At 35.7% G+C, this 14,801-nt stretch overlaps 1 protein-coding gene across 3 annotated transcripts in view; it reads left to right on the top strand.

Annotated features, from left to right (window-relative positions):
- Nucleotides 1-14,801, top strand: part of Gria4 (glutamate ionotropic receptor AMPA type subunit 4) — a 351,745-nt gene that overhangs the window by 250,514 nt on the left and 86,430 nt on the right. For all 3 annotated transcript variants that reach the window (XM_035443428.1, XM_035443427.1, XM_035443429.1), the window contains exons 5-6: nt 1,602-1,655; nt 8,983-9,141. In XM_035443428.1, the coding sequence (XP_035299319.1) occupies nt 1,602-1,655; nt 8,983-9,141 (213 nt within the window). The remainder of the gene's footprint in view (nt 1-1,601; nt 1,656-8,982; nt 9,142-14,801) is intronic.

Here is a 14,801-nt window from a genome sequence, read left to right as displayed (position 1 = left end):
AGCAGCTTTGAACCTAATACAAGTTTCTGTGTATTCATTTGGGACTAACTCGGGCAGGCAGCTGGCGTAAAGCTCACACATGGTGGCGGGGCTCAGGTGGCTTTTGGCGGAAAGATTTATCATAACAAATGTCCCCATTCCCTGCCTTTAATTTATTATCTGCACATATGCCTACATAGGCCTACAAAGAGGAGACCTTTAAAAGTTCCTCAGGTGAAAAGGGTCCGTACAGAAAAAGTTTAAAGCTCTTTGGGGATGCTGGATGGAGAGCTGATATTTGCATCACATCTTAAGAGTTCAGGAAAGTGGATTAGGCAGTTGGGGAGGGGGTGGGGGAGAATGGGAGTAGAAACTTCAGTCAGAATGTAAAATAAAGGAATAAATATAATTAATAATAAAATCAACAGATGCCCCTCTGGGCAGAGTAGAAGCTAAATTTATCTCTTAAATAAGTCTAAGAGCTAATTATTATGCATTCCCTAACAGAAAAGTAAGTTGAGGTTTAAATTAAGGGTAGAGATATGGATTGACACCATTGGCTTAGTTTTTTTTGGGGGGGGGGAGTGGGTTAAGAGCTAATGGTCAATAAATTGCCTCCACTTAATTCTTTTCTTTAGGAATTTGTTGATTTTATAAGAATACATGGATTTCTTAAAAATAAAACAAATGCAAATGAAAATTTAAAAGAAAAAAGAGTTCCAGAGTCATCTATCCAAGTACAGGACCCTGAAATCAGCACTGTATCAGTCCCTGACCAACACAGTGCCTTCATCATCCTTTTCTCCATTGTATCTCCACCAGCTTTCTCTTGTGCTCACTGGGATTTGTCTGTTGCCACCTATGAGGGAGACTTAGCAGTTCCCTCTGCATGTCACTGCATACATAATCATAAAATTGCATTCATTGCCATTCTTTTGTTTTATGTCACCTCTATAATATTTATATTTTTGAAGAGTAGATTATTTGAAACAGAATTATTTTGTTTCTGTGTTAATAATGTACTCTCTTGAGAAATACATATAAACGGTTAGTTCATAGCACTATTGATCTCTCTGAGGAAATTATAACATTCTAGCTTTCCAAAAGTGTAGAGAAAATTATTTGTAATTAATAAAGTAAATGAAATAATAGTTTTACTTTAACAATGTAGTTTATGAGTTCTTCTGGCTACAATGTTCCACTTGTATAACTCAAATGACATTGTTTTCCCATCACATTTCTATAGGAAATTATGCTGTAGTCACCAATTAATTTTTTATTTTGTGCATGCATGGCATACAAGTGGAGACTGGATGACAACTTGTACTGTTGTTACTCTCCTTCCATAAAGTATGTCCTGGGAATCAAATTCAACCCATCAGGCTTGGTAGTAAACTGCTTTATCCAATGATCCATCTCACCAGCCCTGGATAAATTTGTATTTGTTAAGAACTTCATGCCTGACTAGAATATGCTTAGGTCAAATCTACACTCCCACTTCCCTCCAACTCTTTTTATACTATAATCACCCTTCTCCCTAACTTCATGTATGCTTTTAATGTTTTAAATAATGTTTGAATAATAAAGTTAAATTGATTTTCTCTCATTCCTTGTATTAATAGATTGTGAGTGTTGGAAAGCATGTCAAAGGCTACCATTATATCATCGCAAATTTGGTAAGAAATCTTGTTTCTACTTTTACTAAGAATTGAAGTATTGAGGATTGTGTATTAAAGTAATGCTCTAATCAATGGTTAAACTACATTATTTATTGAACTTTGGGTTATGTTATTACAATAATCACCATATCTTAACGATTAAATATAAAACAAACTTGTTTCTAATTTAAATAAAAAAGGAAAAAATAATAATGTTTTTAATTCAGTATGCATTTTATGCAAATTAAATTGGATTCACCAAGGAGACATTTAAAAGTAATTATAATGTTTGCTTTACCATAATATCACTTGTCAAACTAAATACTGGCTTTCTGTCTGTTTTAATGATAAATGCTAGTCTATAGATACATATATTCTCCAATTTTAAGAAAAACAAGATATGATGACTAATTACACAAATATTTCGAATGGAAACAATAGGTTTTTAAACTGCATCAACCTTTCAACTCACATAGAGATGGATAATAGACATTGAATTAACTGCTTGCATGCCCCAGACAAGTCTTTGTAGAATATCAAACAATGCTCTCTAAATATTTGTGGTTAACCCACTGGCTTGGGGAATCAGCTGTGAAAGGTCACCTCCTTCATTTTATTATAGGGAAGTTTCATATTTATCTTATTTAGGGTCTTATTGCTGTGAAGAGACAGTATGACTATGGCAACTCTTATAAAGGAAAACAAATTATTGAGGCTGGCTTACAATTCAGAGGTTTAGTCCATCATCATCATGGCAGGAAGCATGGTGACATACAGGCAGACATGGTGCTGGAGAGTTAGCTGAGAGTTTTACATCTGGATCTAATGACACACTGGGCAAACTTGAGCTTCTGAGATCTCAAAGCCCACCCCATGGTGACACACTTCCTCCAACAAGGCCACACATCCCTATAAGCTTATGGAGACCAATTTTATTCAAACCACCACAATCTTAGACATTGATCCCCAGTGTGGCTTATCCTAGGGAAGGCGATGATACTGCCATGTTTTTCTATCATTTCCTATCACATATTTCTTTGATGAGAACCTTATTCTTGAAGCAAGAAAGGTAGTATAGAGAAGAGACTCAGTATAGAGAAGAGACTCAGTCCTGTCACTTTTCTGCAGGTTGAGTGTGCTATCACATGTTCAAAAACAGAAATCCAGTTTTTGGTTACCTGGATTTCAGGACAGAGTTGAGACAATGTACTATAGAATGGATTATGAAAATTATTATATTGTATTTCTTGAGTAGAATAAAATGTTGTGACACAATGGGTCATTATAGCAATATCAGCAAATTTGCCTTGCTTTTCTGTGTAGTTTAGTAGCCCCACAGTTTATGTGTCTCACCTGTTTGTAAAAGTACAAATACTTAAGCAAATATATTTTGTCATTAATAATAAAAGCATATGTTCAGAGGTATCTCTATTCTCATTGATATTAGTTAATTTCTTTACGACAAATGGGCAATTTTCATGTCTATTCTTTAAAAACAATGTATTTTGAAAAGAAAAGCAATGTTATAAACTATCATAGAAATGAGTGGCTATTATTGGCAGATAGAATTAATAAGACAAAGCAAAATGGAAATAATTCATATTTATAGCCCACTAATGGGCTATAAGCCTGCCTTAAACAGCCTTAGTGGGTGTCAGCATATTTACACTAAAATATCAACATATGAAATAGAAAATTGTTTCCTTGAAACAGAAGCATAACACTCACTGAAAATAGCAAGCTTTTGTCATGATTAGAGCAGTGACATGCACCCAGCTATGTTATAATATGCAGTATTTGTTATGGATTCTCTTGGCATTCCTTCATCCCTATAGAATTAACTAGTTTTGGTTCTTTTAGCCAATCCACAAACATTTTTTAACTATATATATAGGATTCTTCAACGCAAAATTTGTTCAAAATCCAAGTAAATTTTGTATTAACATTATAATTTAGTATTAAAGCCTGAAATTAGAGAAGAGATAGGGGACTAGAAATGTAGTTCAGTTAGGAGAGAGCTTGTCTAGAATGCATAAATAGCCCTGGGTCCCATCAGGGGCACTGAATAAACTCAAAATGGTAGTGAAGGCCTAAAATCCTAGAACTCATAGGAATAATCGAAAGGATCAGAAGTTCAAAGCCACCCTAGGCTACACAGCAAGGTGGAGATGAAACTAAGTTAAAATAAGAAAAGAATAGGAATAAGATAGGGATGTGTTAGCATACTACTTTTACTAAACATTATAATATGGATCTTATCAAGAATAGTTAAGCAAAAAGGAAATAAAAGTCATCCAAATTTGAGAAAAGATGTTTTTCATATAATAATATCATAAGTAATTTTTTAAATAATTATGGGCTAATTCATGAGTTCAACAATTATATAGGTGACATCATATTTATAATATGATAACAAACTTTCTGAAATAACTTTTTATTGTAAATAAATTATAATTTATTATAAATAAATTACATTTGTTTAATTATAGCTTACAATTAATAGGAAACTACCACTTCACCTGTCATTAAAGCTTACTACCCTTATTGCCAGGTGGCTACATATATTCCAGATTCTTTTTAGCAGAATGATTTAGTTACAGGTTCAAAATCAAAACAGTTGCTATAGAGTAAAACCTATATTTACCAAAAAGAGAATAAAGCTAAATAAAAATCAACATGTGGGAAATTGCACCATGAATTCATAACCATTATTTTTTGTGAAAATCAAGGATACCCTTTAGTCAAACAAGGTTAACAACCTAGAGAACCTGGGTAAAATATGGTGTGGTAGTAACTTCCAGGCCACCCTGAGCTGTCTAAGTTCAAGGTAAGCTTGGAAAACTTAGTAAGATACTCATTAAATGAGAAGTTAAGGAAGAGCCAGGTATCATGCCTCACCCCAGCAATCCTACCATTCAATAGGCTGAGGCCAGAAGATTTCATGGATTTAAGGCCCGTATGTGTTCATAATAAATTCTAGGCACACTAGAACCTGTCTCCAAAAATTCAATACAAACAAGTGATCAATCATAAAATAACTTAATAAACCAAGAAACAAAGCAGAGAATCACACAAAAGCCCTACCTTCTTCATATGATCAGCTGAAAGGACAGCAGGTTCTGTTTATTTTTTTAAATATTTTTCCAGCTTCTTTATGTGTAAAGATGCAAAGGGTTGTTAACACTCAGCAGTGCTTGTGATTGTCTTGTATCTCCTTTAAGTTGAATGTATCCTCTCAATTAACTCCTGTTCAGTTCATATTTCATACTACCCTGACAAAATGAGTATAGATTGACATTTTCATTGATATGGTAGAATCACGCCTTAAATGTTGTATTTACTAGCAGTATGCTAGCACTTCATCTCTAGCCAGATTAATTGAATTGAAGATCCCTTCCCCTGCTGCTCAAGCCTGAGGGTCTTAGTTACTTATCTATTATCATGATAAGACACCCTGACCAAAGCAACTTATAAAGAAGACTTTATTTGGGGCATAAACTTTTGAGGGTTAGAATGCATTACCACCATGACTGGGAACATGGCAGGAGGCAGGCAGGCATGGCATTGGAGCAATAGCTGAGTACTTTCGTCTGGAGACAGTATCTATGGGCTTTTGACACCTCGTAGCCTACTTCCACTGACACATCTCCCCAAACAAGGCCGTACCTCCTAATCCTCCTCAAGCAGTTTGACAAACTGGAGATCAGTTATTCAAATATATAAAACAGTGGGGCCATTCTCATTCTAGTCACCACAGAGTCTAAGAAGGTCCAGAGATTTGACACTGAGACCTCTCTGTTAACAGTTGTATAGTAAAGATGAATGGAACTTACGGTTGCGAAATGGCTGAAATCTCTTTTCCTTTCCTATGTCTTTTGTGTGGTTTGGAGAGTACATTTGTGATTATTCAGCCTCACCAATTATCTACAGTTATTTTTGAAAACAGACTATAGCTTAATAAATATTATTCTAGAAATCTCTAAGAAACTTAAACACAGAAGTATGTATTTCCTTTTGGTTCATCATATCTATTTTCTCAGAGATGGAGGTAAGGAAAACACTGCTTTTCTACTTTGTTTAGACTTTCTCTTTTTCATTTTTTTCATTGCTGCCAGTTAAAAAGAAAGATTTGATCATATTACTTTCCTGCTTATTTTTTTATTTGAGCCAGGCTACAAAGACTGTGAAAACATCACTCTTCAAGATCTTAGTCCCTTATGGACTTTTCAGCATTATCAGAAAATTCTAGTCTGTCCTCCCTACAGGGCTTGAATTTCTCCCAAAATAAAGTAGTCGGTCCCAACTCTAAGTGTTCCCATTTTTCACAGTCAGAGTGAGCTCAGCGCTGCCCTATAGAAATCCTTTCATCTCAACTTTACTGTTTAACTTAACGAAGACAGCTCTGCTAAGATATTTACCCTACTATACTGTAAGGTCTCTTTCCCAATCCACCAAAAGTGTACTACTTTTCCAAACCAAACAACTCCCATACACCTACTCCTGCTTTCTTTTTGTAGCACTCTTGGATTAGCTTCTTGGTCCTTCTTGCTTCACAATGACCCTGTGTCCTACCAGTATATGTATTTTTTCATACATCAGATTTTTATTTTAAATCTGTTGTGTACAAAAAAGATTCCAAAGCCCTTTGGCACAGTTATAAGTAAGGAATTGGCTCACATTAATTTTTTTCAGGCCAGGATGGTTCCTCCTTCTTACCATAGAAATGGCTCTTCACCTTAATTCTGTGTCTACTGAACTCCTGGTCTTCCTTCTGGACTCTCAGCTTTGGTCATTATGCTTGGGGTTTTGTTTTTGTTTTGTTGTTGATGATGATGTTTAATTTGTCCTTTAAAATAGATATGTGTGTTTTAGAGACTGGAAAATAAAGTCTGGTTAGTTTACCCTAGATCATGCATATTACTAAGTCTGAAAGGAAAATCTAAAGCTCTGACTGGTCTGATTGTAAAGACTATATAAGTTCTTAAGTAAATAATTAGCATATCTAAGGGACCATGACATACAGTGGACATTTATTTGAACATGCCCATAAGCTTCTGGGAAATGTGACTTTAGATATATTACACTCTTTTTGTATTTACTCTTTCTTCAGCTGTCAAAAATTTAAATGTGACTGCCAATAGCAATATGAGACTCTTGGCACAAAGTCAGAGTCATGTTCTTCTTTAGGTTTAAGTTTTTAAAATAAATTCAGTTTGCATCAAAGAAAACACTTAGAAACATCATAAAGAAGTGTGAAATTATATAGCATATTCAAGGTATGCAACTGAAGGCTAATTGAATCAATTTCTTACACACACACACACACACACACACACACACACACACACACACACTACATATAGACACCATTCATAACTCAATCAAAGGTAAGGGAATGATACATACAGTAAAGGATTTATCCATGTTTAACTATTTGATTAACTTCAACACAGGATCCAGACACAATTCATCAAACATCAAGTTTAGCAGTTTTATACAAGTTCAATGACCCAAATAATTCTCCTTTTGTACTTTCTGTGTATTTCAATTTTTCTGCCCGCATCTACATGTACATGGAAAGTAATAACTAAAGCTCATTTCTAAAAGATATGAAAGATTCTTCCTCTCTCCTCTTGATATCCTCTGGTAACTGCATTGAAGTGGTCTTGGTATGACTTAGTGTATAAAACATAGTGGTAATATTGATCTAAGTCAGAGAAAACATAAAAGATGGGCTTTTATTTGCATTGATGATGTAATGAACATATGGATGGACATATATCACTGAGATATTAGCCACCTATAATTTTAAACATTTCCCAGGGAGAGAATCTGCAAAGTACAAATGGAAATAAAAAGAGAAGTCAAATTGGAAATGAATCTGGAGAGTTCATTAGGCACTGTGAAGTGCAGGCAAGTATAGGTGGCCATTTCTTCAGGAGGGGGAGCTCTCCTTGCTCACCCCTGCCCTCAGGAACATTTTTTGTTTTGATAGTTAACCAATAGTAACTGGGAAGTAAGTGACTTCATTATAGTGTGGCCCTAGATGGAGTTCACTTCCATGATTTTCTGTAGATTCCAACAAAAAAGTAAATGGTCACCAAAGTAACTGTTGCCAAGGAAACTGGTTCACAGTCTAGATCCTATCAGTTTTCTATATAAAATGATAAGAACTTAAATTAAAGGGGAAATATTGCCTCACTCAAACAAATATAGCCGAAATTAGCCAAGCCACCCAACATTCATTCAAACCATAACTGACAGGCATTTGTTACAGTCAGACACAGTAATTGTTTCTCCTTTTCCTTCAGTGTACTGTATGACAGGCTGCATCTGATGGTATCCCTGAGGGCTGCAGTTTGCCTGCCTCTTGCAGCTGTGGCTAAAACCACACAGAAGGCTTAGCAGATCTTCTATTACAGCTAAGATTGAAAGAAAATGATAATCTCATCAATTAGTAGCTAATGCAAGATCTGAATTACTGTGGCTTTTAGAAAATAGTGAAATGATCTGCCTGCCTGTGGGTCTTCTCTGTACACTGGTAAAAGCACACAAATGCTCCATGGACAGTTTAGTAGCTAGAGATTGATGGGCAGTGTGCACATAAATTTGCTTTGTGTTGTCTAGTTTATTAATCAGTAAAATGAGAATGTTACTGATGAGCTGTCAAGTTGGCTGGCACAAAACAGGCCCAATATAAATATCCATTAATTGAATTAATTAATAATCCCTCACAATTACTAAATGCATACTGGAAGCATTTTCCTGCTGTTTTGACATTGAGGTAATCTAAAATCAGAATGCAACAGAGGTGAGAATCAAAACCTGGGTTTCTTTTGTGCCTTTTCTCTCCTGGTAATATTATAGCAATTAATAAAATTAACAGCAAACCTTACTATAACAATATGAAGGACTACAAAGTAGAAGGATCAACACAATCACCAATTCATCTGATCAACCCTGGGCTGTATTGCATATGCATGTAACCATGAAAAGTTATTTTTTCCTTACACTACTGATCCTTATTTTCTTATCTTAAAATTAATCAGAGCTGTCCAGTCACCAAGAAATGAATAAGCTGTATAGATAAACTGTAATCATCACAGAACCTGGCATATAGTAAATCCTGATATACTATAAATCCTAGTGCATAATATTGGCTATGCACATACCTAGACCACTCACTAACAATTTGCTTAATTATCAGTGGAATAGCATGTTTCTCCTTTAATTAACAGAATTATGTTTATATGGACTAGGAAGGAAATCTTCATTAACCTATGTATAGTTGAAGAACACAAATGTTTAATGAACTAAGTTTGATGAGGTTTCTACTAATTTACAGGGTTTCAAGGACATTTCTCTTGAGAGATTTATACACGGTGGAGCCAATGTCACTGGATTCCAGCTGGTAGATTTTAATACGCCCATGGTAACCAAACTAATGGATCGATGGAAGAAACTAGATCAGAGAGAATATCCAGGCTCTGAAACACCTCCAAAGGTATCTTCTTGTTTCTGTATATTGTGTGCTGTTGGCTTTTTTATCCTTAGGTCATTTTATTGTGTGTGTGTGTGTGTGTGTGTGTGTGTGTGTGTGTGTGTGTGTGAATGTTTTTGCCTTCATATATATCTGTGTGCCATGGGCATTCCTGGTGCCCTCAGAAGACAGGATAAGGAGTCAGATCCCCAGAACCAGTTGTAAGCCAGTTTTAAGCCACTGCATGTGGACTGGGAACAGAACCTGGCTCCCATGCAAAAGCAGCAAGCATTCCTAATAGGCAAGCCTATGCTAATACTTTTTATTCTATGATTCTTTTTCATATTCTTTCAGACACATTATGGCATCTTCTCAGTGTCTTTGTATGGCCAAAGCACTGAGAAATTTACAAATGATGGGGTCTGTGTATGGTACAATGGATAAAGGACTGGCTATGCAAGCATGAGGATCCAAGGTCAGAGCCCCAGCATAAACTAGTTCAGCAGTGTTCTCCTATAATCCCAAATCTGGAATGTGGGGGCAGGCAGGTCCTTCCCAGAAGCTCACTAGCAGCCATGGCGGTCCAGTGAAAAGACTCTGTCCTGACCAAGGTGGAGAGCAGCAGAATAGACTTCTAGCCTCCAGGCATGTGAACACATAGTCATGGACATTCATACATAAGACATACACACACAAGCATTTACACATACCACAAAATAAAATAATTTTCAAATGTCTTCATTTAATAACAGAGCTGTCAGATTAACATAAGAAATGTATTATTATTGTCTTCTGTGTGAGCTCCTTGAAGTTTGGCATTAAAAAGTTTTATTAATTAACATTTAAATGACCATTATTAACTTTTCTACCCAGATAGAAAACACATTTTAAAATGGTTTGTAGTAAGTAGATAAGTTCAAAACTTAGTAGAAATGAAAAACATAAATTAAAGAGCCCAGTGTTTTATTCTTAAATTGAAAGAGAGATATTTTATATTATAAACATGCTTCTCTGTGTAAGGGTTTGTATATGTGAGTGTACCCAAAAAGGCTGGAAGAAGGTTGCAGATCCCCTGATGGCTTGACTTCTGGCAGTAGTGAACAAAAATATGGGTGCTGAGAACAAAATTCAGTCATCTTCAAGATCAACAAGTTCTTTTCATCACTCAACAATCTTTTCTGCTATGCTGTGTGTGTTATTATATGATATGTATAACATATATGTGTGTTGCATATGCACATACTCTACAAGTATATAGGTATGCATATTACATGAAGTTGTACATTATCAAGAAAAGAGTATAACATAGATTTAAGACAGACATTAGATCAGAGAGAGAAGCACTTGGGAATAATGGTAGACACCAAAGATGTGAGTACCAGCTTCGCAAAAGAGATAGCCACCTGATTTTATACATATATGAGTCTGTCCTTAGCATTTGCAGAGGATGTTGCCATGTTTCTGTTCATGGATACATTTTGTCTCATCTGAAAGGTTGGGTCTTAGATATCCTCTCAATGATGGCATGCTGTTCTGACTCCAACTTAGTGGTTTTGACCACTACTTAATCTTAATCTCTAATATTTCCCTAACCCTATTATTTCAGACAAATTCTAATATGCAATTTGAAACTCAGACATAGAAAAACTAAGATCAATGAGTACAGTCAGCTATTCTATTTCCTAGCTACAAGGTTTGTTTGTAGGCTGTCAATTTCCCCTATTCAATATTGGAATTAGAGAGGTACCACATAGAATCAAGAAATTTCAAAATTAAGTATTTATGGATTCCACTATGTGCTAATATTTCTTTGATATTTTAATGCAAGTGGTATGTTAATGAATATGGTAATTGGCTGCCTGTGAGTAAAACTTCAGAGGTCCATGGAATACAGAAGAATGATCATTTATTGTCCCCTATTGCCTTCTCCATACTATTGCTTTGGGTTATTTACTATGTTTTAATGTGTGGGATGCCTTTGGGGTATATGTTTATAATAATTCTGGTTCATTAACATCTATTTATATTGAAAACATTTTCAAGGTAATTTCATAAATACAGCTATATAGCACATTGTAACAGAAATCATACAATATATAAGGTTTTTACAGATCTTAGCATGATTCTAGGTATCCAGAAGCCATTTAATACACATATGCCGTCAATTGCTACCATCTGTGATTATGTTCTGAAAAGCTTCCTCAAGTAGTGAGTGACCAAATATTAAGGCATTGTTCTTAGAAGAAACATTAGATTAGTTTCCAAGAGCCTCTAGTTATGACCTTCTGTCAAGTAATCAATACACAATCTTGTTTTATTTGTTGTAGTTAACTTATTTGTGCTTTCATAGTATTGACCTCATTCGTTCTCAACAACTCTTAGCCTATGCTAGTAGGAAGTGTACTTAGTATATACGTTTCTCAGAAATACCAGAACCTTCTCACATTCCAGCCATTATTCAGCAATCAGCGCTATGTTTCAGGCTATTTTAATCTGTAATCTGTAAAAAAGCACAAATTTGAGGAAAACACTACCTACTTGACCACAAAAAGTACACTTTTTTTTTTACAGCATGAAAGCAGAAGTAAAAAACAATTAGTGTTTCTTTATTTAACTAGAGCTGAGACTTTTCATATTGGATGAATCAAATATTTCACTACTCTATACATACCCATAAGTGCCTACAAAAGTATCAGTAAGTGTTGATTTGGAGCTTGCAAATAATTGTTAATGAGTAAGAAAGTTCAAAAACAGTCCATAAAAATAAGAGTTAGTTATAATTAACTGAACTGTATTCCAATTGGTTAGTGTTTTAAACAAGAATCAACATATGACCTCTGATCTCATCATTTTCTTGCACTAAAAGAAATAATAATAATAATTTATAATAATAAAAAAACACTGGAATGTCCTTTGATTTGATGATCCTCTGCTACCTTTCTGATGGCTCCAGTTAAACAGCACTATTGTGCTGTTGTGTCACTCACCAAGTTTAAGTGTCCACCTCCACAGTCCTCCACTTTTATCTGCAATATCCATCCACTCCAACTTTATTCCAAAGTTAACTTCAAGTTTCACCTTCCCTGAGATCTTCATTTATAGTCTCTGTGACATTAGGACTCTGCAGTTCTCAGTAAGGACATACCATACTTAACACTTGACACCTGTAAACTCCTGTAGGGCCATGACCATCCATTAACAACCATCATATTCTCGTATTTCCTAGCTGTGTCTACCTATGTTCTGCTCCCAGATCTTAGGTCGTACATGAAAAGTCATCCTGACAACAACTGTAGTAAATACTTTTTTATTATTCTGCTTTGTGCTTCGTAACATGTATCTTCCACATCCTATAAACCTGAGTAACAGAAGTTGAATTTATTTTAGTTATTTCCTGTCAAAATTCAACATCTACTGAACACTATTTTGCCTGTGTTTGTCTTCTGTACCTAATAATGGTGAGAAGAATTCACTTCTCCATTCTGATTGATGAGTAGGACAACAAGTAACCCCAGGCTAAGAAGCAGTTTTAAAGTGTCCCAGGAATGAAATGTTTATTTATATGCATTTTCTACATGTCATCTATGAGCTGGGTATCCATAAATATGCTTTTCTAGACTGTAACAAAGTAAGGCACATGAAAAAGAGTTGGAGCCTTTGATAAGACAAAGCCAGTCTAAACCCCAGCCTCTGTAAGCTTTCTGTCATGTGAAATTCCAGGATTTTGCTTCTCCAGATGGCTGTCTCCTTTGCACTGTGTCTCACTATGTGACATGGCTGCCTTCTTCTACTTCACATTCATAAAAAATGGATAGTCACTTTCCAAGAAAGCAAGTGTGTTTGGTGTGTTTTGTTTGGTTTGTACCATCTCTTCTCAGCTTCTTTCCCACTACTGGGAAAAAAGGGACAATACTTTTCTTTGCTTTTGTTTTGATCTCTTGATTCTGGCACACATGTAGTGCACTTTAACCTTTGGCCTTTAGGTCTTCAACAAGTTTGTTTTGGGGAAAAAGTCATTTCTCCTTTTAATTTTCTTGCCTTAGAGAAAGATGATTTGAAGCTTTTTCTCCTCAGAGACATGTTGAGTGGAGCAAAAGGGAAGATATATTCATTTTCATAACTTTTGCTTCTTTTCCTCCAGCTCCTCCAAGCTAACTGAGAGGGCACAAGCCTTTGTGTAAGTCTGTTCACTTAGCAGCTCTCTCACATTACATAAACCTTGTATATCCTGTTAATTCAAGCTTCATACTCAGTTTCTATACTGCTTAAAAGTGCTTTCTTGAAATTCATGTAGTTTTATTTTTCTCTTCCTTCAAATGTTAGCTTTTTTGTTTAATGATCATATTGTCTTAGTTTAGTTTCTATATTCAGAATTCCAAATGTTTTTTCTTCATTTGTAGGCAAACAAAACATGTTCATCCCCTGTTTAACATGGCATATACTTCCCCCTGACACAGGTGTAAAAAGTGTTAATTATATGGAATTCCTGAAGGAGACAATGCAGTTATTGTCATGCCTAGTAGTTGATGATCTGCAATGCTTAAACAATATTGTAGCATAATAAATAAAAGACCCAGAAACTGATACTGGGGTTTAAGCTTCAAGCTGAAGATCAGAAAAGCAAAGCATCCAGCCACTAGCTCTTACCTCTACCTCTGTTCAGACCAAAGGGGAGATCCTTAAACTTCTCCCAACTTCACTGCTCCTCAGTTTCACTCAGACTGCTATGCTCCTCCACAGTGTGGCTAGAGACTAACTCTCAGACTGAATGCCTCTACTTTTATACCTCTCAAATCCTCGGATTAAACACATGAGCTCTGATTCACTCTCTTGTAGCCTAGAGTGGTCTTGGACTCAGAGATCTATTGACTTCTTAATCCTGCATCCTGGAATTAAAGGTGTGTGCCTGGATTCTATGACTAACTAGTATGGCTGCTTTGCTATTTTGATCTCCAGGGGCTTTAACAAATCATAAACAATATATTACCACAGATGTCTTACCATCCAGGTGTTTAGTAATTCTCTAATCAAAGATCACCAAATTTACCCCCAGATCACATTTTCCTCTTGGTCTTTCACACTGTGTTACAATAATAATCTTGCCCTGAGGGCGCACTTTTTTCCCAAGGAGAAACATGGATGGTCATTAGATAGATGGTTTCTACTTGGTATTTCTACATTGATGCTGGGCTGGGGAGTTGGAAACTTAAAGCAATGGTAAGTTCTCTTGAGCGCACTCATTGGATGACAGGTGAATACACTGTTGAAGTTGAATAAAATAGATGTTATTCCTAGCATTACATTTCTCAATAATAACAAACAATTCCTCTGGGAGACTAAACAGAGATACTTCAAGTTGAATGCAAAGCAAGGCTCAGAGAACACTGCTAGGCATCAGGGGACAAGGAAAGAACAAGACGGCCCAGCCCCCTGGTCCTCAGCCACTGCAATGCAGGATATAGCAATACTGTGTAGTATCCATCCTTTAGCTGTTCATACTGAAACACAATCTAAAGTCCCAACCTGAACCTTTCTCTTCCAGATGATGGAAATTTGTGCTTTATGGTCTCTATTTTCAGAGTGGGTTTTATCCTCTAAAATTAAGAACAATAAGATGTGGCATACAGTCTTTGTGTTCAAGCCAGAGCAGTTATTCCCAAAGCCAACATCAATAAATTATCAGT

This window comes from Cricetulus griseus, chromosome 4 (genome assembly GCF_003668045.3).
Source record: "Cricetulus griseus strain 17A/GY chromosome 4, alternate assembly CriGri-PICRH-1.0, whole genome shotgun sequence".
Lineage (NCBI taxonomy): Eukaryota > Metazoa > Chordata > Mammalia > Rodentia > Cricetidae > Cricetulus > Cricetulus griseus.
This window is presented reverse-complemented; position numbering and strand designations above follow the sequence as displayed.